Below are 7,739 nucleotides of genomic sequence, written 5' to 3' on the forward strand. Positions count from 1 at the left end.
TACACCAGTATCCCGAGATCATGTCCAGGGACGTGATCTTGAAGTAGGTTTTTGCGGATTGCCACTAGAGCTGTTAACTAGTACCTGATCCGTCAGATGAACTAGCCCCAACTACCATTATCCCTATACAATATAGAAATTCATATGAAAAAATATAGAGAAGTTTAAAGTTGTTGAATAAATATAAACAGTGGAGATTTTCCCTGACTCTACGATTCAAGCAAAATCTCGGGGGCTACTGACATAGGCATCCCCAATGAGCCTGCCGAAGATAGTACCCGGGGTTTACTGAAGGCCCATGACTCGAAGAATAAGAAGAATCGGAAGCCCAAGTTGTTACTAAGGAAAGCTAGAGTTGTATTAGGAGATAATATTTGTAATCTTGCGGGATGAGTTGGAAACCCTCCCGGACTCTGTAACTTGTACAATACGAATCCCTCGGCTCCACCTCCTATATAAGGGGGAGTCGAGGGACAAAGAAAGCATCGAATCATTGTCTCACAAACCCTAGTTTTCGTAATCGTCGAGTACTTTTCGGCTGAAACCTTCGAGATCTACATGCCCTCTACTTCCAACTAAACCCTAGTCTACAACCCGTTGGCATTGACAAGTTAATCCCTTGTCAAACGGGTCCTCCACCACCGCCTGAGCACACATGATTGCCGTTGTGGCCTTCATCGCCAGTGCCGGGATGGCACCACTTGGAACTGGGAAGAAGAGGGACGCCACCGCCAGTCCTTGAAGAGGCCTCCACCTGGAGGTTGAGTAGACGCCGAAAAACATCGTCGGCGTCGAAGGGAGCCACCTTTTGGCCATTAAGGTTGGCGTCCTATGTTGGGCCACCGAGTATGAACTCCTGTATGAAGTAGCAGCAGACAATCCCAGCAGCACAGATCGAGGAGAAGGCGAGGAACCTCCTTCCCGGCGACCACCATCACCACCAGATCTGGGATGAAACCGAGCTTATTGAGAGGGGGAGTAGAGAAACCGCCGCCGCCCATCTCCGGCTCCATCCGCTCGAGCGCCATGGACAACAGAAGAACCACCAGCAGCCATCGGCGACCAAACCCCAAAGGGCACCACGCCATTCTCCACACGGGCAAACTCCAAACTACAACTAAACCTAACCCTACTACTGCTATTATGTAAAGAAGGTGGCCGACCTCCTCTACCCCGTCGTCTCCGGCCGGCGAGGCCGTCGGAAAGGAGAGGGAGAGGAGCCAGGAAGAGGGAGGTGACTCTCAAGAGAAGGGGGAAAGAGAGAAGGAAACGGTGGAAATGAGGGCCTCCCCATGTAGCTTCCTATAAGTACAAGGTTATCTAATACTGGGACATAATAAGCACACTCTACTCAACGGATAATTCTGCTAGAGCAGGAGTAAGGACTATTGATGAAAGCGGAGCACAAATACTTTGGACATTGTTTTTTCTTGTCTCAATGCATCTTTGTTTTATGGAATTGAACATGGTATATGTAGTTGTGGATGATGAGATAATCTATGTGTTCATTATGAAATTGTGTTGTGAGGTCAAGATGTTATGAATTATTATGTGTTGCAATTCATTTCATGTTGAACACACATTTCTTGTTTTGCAAAGATCATGTTTTCGTTATGTATCAATTCCGTAGTGAAATTCATTTCAGTTATAATTATGTATGTCGGGCAAACAAGTCATTGGTGTTGAAATATCAATTCAAATGAAAAGAAATACATCTAAAAGTTTAAATTCATTTTATTTATGCAAAATGAAATGAAATGTCGGATCCAAACAACCTCTAAGTGTTTTTTGAGCGGACAATGTCTACTGCAGCTGGTATTTTTCTTTAGAATTAGCTTTTTTAGAATTGGTTTTTTTAGAATTAGCTTTTTTTAGGGTGATTTTAGAATTAGCTGGAGTAGCTGGTAGTGGTAGCACACATGAGCACAGACGCTTCTTCCTCCAGCCCAAATCCACAGACGCGAAATCCTGCTCCGGCCCAGTTACGCAAAACCCTAGCGAGTGAGACCAAACCCATTCATTTGTTCTGAAAAAAAAAAACACGACTCTTCTCAGTTCTCACTGGTCGGAAGGAAGGACGCAACACCTGCTCCCCACCGCGGCACCGGACCACCGCCGCGTGCCTCTCTCTCCTACGCCGGCGCCGGTCGCCATGACGACGTCCCCCTGGCTCGATGACATCATGCACGCCTGCCTCCCGTCCTCCCCGGTTTCCGCCGCCGCCTTCCTCTCCGCCGCCATCTCCGACGACGGCGGCGGCGAGGACCGCATCAGCGCCCTCTCCGACGACCTCCTCTGCAACGTCGTCTCCCGCCTGCCCGTCAAGGACGCCGCCCGCACCGACGCGCTCTCCCAGCGCTGGCGCGGCCTCTGGCGCGGCACCCATCTCGTCCTCGACGACAGCCACCTCCTCCCCGACGGCCGCCCCATGGACTGGAGCGCCCCCGCCGCCGCGGTGTCCCGCATCCTCGCCTCCCATCCAGGCCCCTTCCGCTGCGTCCGCCTCGCCAACAACCTCATCGACGCATCCAAGGAGGACGCCCTCGCGGAGTGGCTCCGCCTCCTCGCCGACAAGGGCGTCGAGGACCTCACGCTCGTCAACCGCCCCTTGTCCTTCGACGTGCCCGTGCAGCTACCCCCATCCCTCTTCTCCTGCGGCGCCTCGCTCCGCCGCCTCTACCTCGGTGTCTGGCTTTTCCCCTTCACCACCGGCCTCCCGCGCAGCCCCGACGTCTTCCCCCACCTCCAGGAGCTCGGCATCTGCCACGGCATCACGGAGGAGCGCGACCTGGAGTACGTGCTCGCGTGCAGCCCCAAGCTGGAGACTTTGGCGCTCATCTCCAACTACTGCTACCCCGACCGCGTCCGCATCGGCAGCCACAGCCTCCGCTGCCTGCTGCTCTGGCATTCATTGGCGGACGAGGTCGCCGTCATGGCCGCCGCGCGCTTGCAGCGTCTCATCATCTACTGCACGCACCCCGCCGAGGCCGGATGGAAAATCAACGTCAAGATAGGCTATGCTCCTGAGCTCGCCGTGCTCGGCTACTTGGACACGGCCACCCATGTGCTTCAGATCGGCAACACCATCATCAAGGTTGCATTTTTTCTCTCCTATATCACTCTGTTCCACAATGTAAGCCGTTTCCCAGTGACCGGCTAGACAAATCGTTGAGTGCTGGTCTGATTTGCATTGATTTTGATCGTTGTGCGATGATTTGCAGGCTGGGGTGACAAATGTGAGCCCAAATGCAGTGGTTCCAAGCGTCAAGGTGTTAGCTTTGAAGGTGCGTTTCAGAGTCTCTGAGGAAGTGAGAACTTTGCTGACTTTCTTGAGATGCTTCCCTGAAGTAGAGACCTTACACGTTATGGCTGTGAGTTTTTACCCTCTGGCTCTCTGCATTCACAATTTGCGTCATCACAAGCATTGAATTTTTATTACTTCTGTTCCATCTTTCGCTGAATTGCGCGCTTTAATTTTGCAGTCCGACAATGACACTGACTACTATGATGACCCGGGTGAAGTCAAGGCTGGGGACAAGATCAATTCTACATTCTGGCAGGGTGTCGGTCCGATCAAATGCGTGGAGTCGCATGTCAAGAAGGTGGTGTTCGATCAGTTCAACGGCGGGACAAACCAGGTTGGGTTCCTGAAGCTGGTCCTTGGGAGAGCGGTGTTGCTGCAGAAGGTGATAGTCGTGTTGGCTGGTCCGGATCCTATCATGGTGAGTGAGGTCAAGCGCAAACTGCAGCCGTTGGCTTCCAAGAGAATGTGGGCCACTGAGGTGTTGGACACAACTTCCTTGGAGGTCCGAGGACGTGCAAGTGGTCATGTTTGGAGGTACAGCAGAGCATCTGATCTTTCTATCAGCGACCCATTCCTCTCTTAAGGCACCGAGAGAGCATTTGTTAGCACTTAGCAGCTAGAGAGCATCATCGTTTGAGTTTTGAGTGACCTATTTATTTGTCAAGGCAGTGATGGAGCGTTCATTAGCTGCTGCTAGAGCATTATTTTGAACGACTCATTTTTTTGTCAAGGGAAGTGATGCAGTGTTAGTCAGCAGTGTTTTTGAGTGTTGGAAATTTGGGGTTTAGCAACAGAGGGTTATGCAAAAGACTTCTCAATTTTTCATGACTTCGATATACTGTTACCTGCATCTGCATGTAATGTGATTTACGTAGCTTTACTGTGGTTGTGACCTGCTCATGTTGTTATCTGAATGATAACTATTATTTCTGCATTCTATGTGGTTTCCGTGGCCTGTGCGTGTGGCTTACGCATGTTGGTATGTGCACTCAATTTAATTTCTGTGGTCTGACTGTTGATGTTACAATTAGGCAACACTTGTGCTTAGTTTCACTGCTGAATGTGCTGGTGCGTTGTATGTTCTGGAACAACAGGTGTGTGTTGTAAGTTCTGAAACAACTCCTGAAAACTGCTCAGAGTATCAGGGTTTATATAAGGGGTAAAAACTTTGGAGCTGTTTGGATGGTGCCCACATTAGCCTTACCAAAATTGGGCCGCGCCAATTATTTGGCGAAGCTTTTTGCCGCTGTGGTTTCACCCAGGAGCCGGCTGAAAAGTGAACGCAAGAACCAAAATTTTGGCAGGGATCCGAAAAGTTGGCCTCAATCCGAACGAGCGGCGCGCCCGCAGTCAACGCCAAAATTTTGGCTTGGCAGAGCCCGGCTACAATCCAAACAGACCCTTTGTATGGCCTTGCGAAGTTTGACAATGAGCTCTATGCTGTTGAAAGGTCTGGTAACCCTTCTATATCATTGCTTACATTTTCTGTTGTTCAGCGTCCACAATGCTTCCCTATTTTTTGTTGATGCTGTAAAATTGCTATGTTGCTGCAATGGTACCTAAGACAATGGTTGTATAATGTTCCTTATTTTTGTTAGTCACTCGTTTACTTGATTTTCAAAGATGCAGCTCAGTTGGTTTAATCTCGTGTTAGCTCTATAACATATGCCTGTATGTTGATTTGAACCAAGATTTAGTAGAGCAGATGGATGAAAGTAGAGATGATTAAGATGCAGCACTGTTCACTAAGAACATATATTCAGCTGCTTTTATTTTTACTTTAGGCCTCCTCCTCCTCCTGTTATTAAGCATTAAGAGCATACCTACATGGTTATCTTTTGCTGGTTTGCTATATTCTGGACCATGATCTATTAGCTAATAAGCATTTCAGCTTTGAAGGGGGAACAATTGTACCACATGGGTCTACTTCCAAGTGACAGATAAGTTTTCTTCATTACCTTTTTCCCTTCATTCTAAATGCTACATGTACATTCCCTAAAAAATGCTACATATACATACCATGTGTTTGCATGTTCCGATATCCTTTTTGGTGTATGCTCTCAATTTTCTGTTTAATAATACATGTTCTTGAACTGTTCACACATTCCTTTTTCACTAAGAACATATATTCACTTGCTATATCCCACTATATATTGGTTCTGAAATATTCGTCATGCATGATGCATCTGTGGCTTAGGATAAGAAATAGATGCTGTTATCCCACTACAAGAATGTCAGAAACTTCAGGATAGATTCGAGCTTCAAAAGTGCAAAAGTTGCGAATCTTGACATTTTTTGTTCTGGGTTGTGACCGGAAACTATACTGAACATTGCTTGGTGCAGGAGGAGAAACAAGAATGTTATTGCAGTTATGGTTGAAACTTATGGGTGGAACTCAACAAGTTGATCAAGAAGTGAAGTCTAAAAAGGTATTTTGTGCTCGCTAAGTTTGTTAACTCTATTTTTTGGTAAATTTTCAACAAAAAACCATATTTGCATATATTCTCACTTGAAATTTGCTTATTGTAATTTTGTCATTTTTGGGGTGCATGAAGACAATGTTGAATGCAAGTGCCCTGACTTTCTGAGCTTGAGAGCCTATTCATTCTGGCATTGATGATGCTGGACTGAATGAAATAGTTAGTGCAACATGTGGACTGTGGAGAAATTAATTGGTTGAACTTGCATAGGCAATTTTGACCACTAGTTTCTTAGATGCGCTATTCCGGTATGTCAACGAAGTTAGAAGTTTACTTTTCTTAAAGAGAAGTATATAATCGGCATGAGGGTTGGTTTTCGAGAACGAACCAGCACCACTTTTAACAAATTCAGCAAAAGGAAACTCCTCCAAGAGAAACAAATATCACTGAAATGGTCCTCTTTGTAGTATTCCCCCAGAAAGTAACCTGGCCAAATCTAGTTTCCTGAACCTTGAGGGTCATTATTAGCTACACCATAGTAGCAATAGCAGCTCCTGGTGGTAAACTTGTAATAAATGCGAGCTGACACAGTATTAGGTAGATTGGTATTGTGTTTGTTAGGGAAATCTTGTTCTGTTTTTTTTTATTCACGTAAGATGTTTTTCTCAATAACCACCTCCATGTGGGCAGATTAAAAGGAAAAAACGGTAAATATGCTGGGATGTTTGATATTGCCAAGACAACAGGTAGTCATATGATACATAATGGTGGCTGGGGTATCTTTTAAGCACTTCTACCTTTGATGAAAGAATGGATAAGCAGTAACTTGTAGCTGTCATTTTCTTGGTGTTTAAACAAGAATAAATCACAGCTGATTTTGTAGACTATCTAGGCTCTTCTAAACTCTGTCGTCTTGATAGTTGGGTTTGTTGTATAAATTTTTATTCTGACACAATAAAAATGCTGCTTCCCTCTTAATCAGAAACTGAAGTTGTGAATTTTGTTCTTCTGTATTCAGAACCTAGGGAAGCGCACATGTAAATTGTATTAATTCATGGTCTTAAATTATTTCTATAGGTCGACTATGCGTAGCATGGATTCTTCTGAATGCTTTTGTAGAAGTATGGATTCAAAACCTTGTGTTTACTTGTTTTGCATTTTGTTCACCAAGGTTGGATGCAGTATGCTAAAGTAGATGGGGCTCAAAACATTGTAGGATTGTAGACACCCAATGGTACTCATTCTTATCTTCACTTTGGGTAGTTCTCCTAGTGAGTACTGAGTACTTGTTTTGCACTTATCTTCACTTTGAGTAGTTGTTATTTGTTAAAACCACTTTTGACTTCTAAAATACGCAGATGCTCAAGTCAAAAAAAAAAAAAAAACCCGCAGATGCTCAGTTCAAACGAGGATCTGTTCAAAACAAACACAGATGTGCAATCCAACTTCTTTAGTATGGCATCTGAATTGCTAAATATTGAATTGCAAAATAGTTTTCTTCCGTAGGTTTTTCTACTTGCATACTGAATATTCCATTGACAATTTCTTATTGTATCTTGGTAAATTGTGCTTGAACAGGATAATTGCAACTAGCGCACGAGAGGCGCAGCTTCCATCCTGAGAGCATGGTGAGCATATTGTCCCTACACTAGATATGCATATTCTTCTCCTTTTCATCTTTGGATGTGTTAGAAATCATGGAAAATCGTTATGGATTGCAGCAATATCATTCATCATTCACACACTTTGCATTTACCTATTATATATGTTCAGACAGATGAATCATACAATATCTTGTATATATGGATTGATGGAGGATTCACTTCGGCTGGCAAGAAGGCGAATCAGGCTTAGCCGACGAGCCCCAGGTTGCGGCGGCCTCGTCCCTGAGGGCCTCGTCCCTGAGGGCCTCGTAGAGCTCCTGCGCCACGCCGACGAGGAAATGGTCGGCACCGTGCCGCGCGAGCAGCGAGAACGACACCGGGACGCCATTGCGTATTCCCAGTGGAATGCTG

The 7,739-nt window shown here is 45.8% G+C and overlaps 1 protein-coding gene across 2 annotated transcripts; it reads left to right on the top strand.

Moving 5' to 3' along the window:
• The first annotated feature begins 2,046 nt into the window (after window positions 1-2,046).
• LOC127336169 (F-box/LRR-repeat protein At3g26922) lies at window positions 2,047-4,718 on the top strand. 2 transcript variants are annotated; one of them, XM_051362955.2, is made up of 4 exons: window positions 2,047-3,094; window positions 3,222-3,371; window positions 3,483-3,838; window positions 4,399-4,718. In XM_051362955.2, exons 1-4 carry the CDS (start codon window positions 2,153-2,155, stop codon window positions 4,409-4,411), a joined length of 1,461 nt encoding a protein of 486 aa, XP_051218915.1. In that variant the 5' UTR covers window positions 2,047-2,152; the 3' UTR covers window positions 4,412-4,718. The 2 variants fall into 2 exon arrangements, with proteins under 2 accessions (XP_051218915.1, XP_051218914.1); XM_051362954.2 differs by lacking the exon at window positions 4,399-4,718 and having other exon boundaries at window positions 3,483-4,252.
• The last annotated feature ends 3,021 nt before the right edge of the window (window positions 4,719-7,739 follow it).

The sequence above is a fragment of the Lolium perenne genome, chromosome 2, assembly GCF_019359855.2.
Source record: "Lolium perenne isolate Kyuss_39 chromosome 2, Kyuss_2.0, whole genome shotgun sequence".
In the NCBI taxonomy this organism is placed as follows: Eukaryota; Viridiplantae; Streptophyta; class Magnoliopsida; order Poales; family Poaceae; genus Lolium; species Lolium perenne.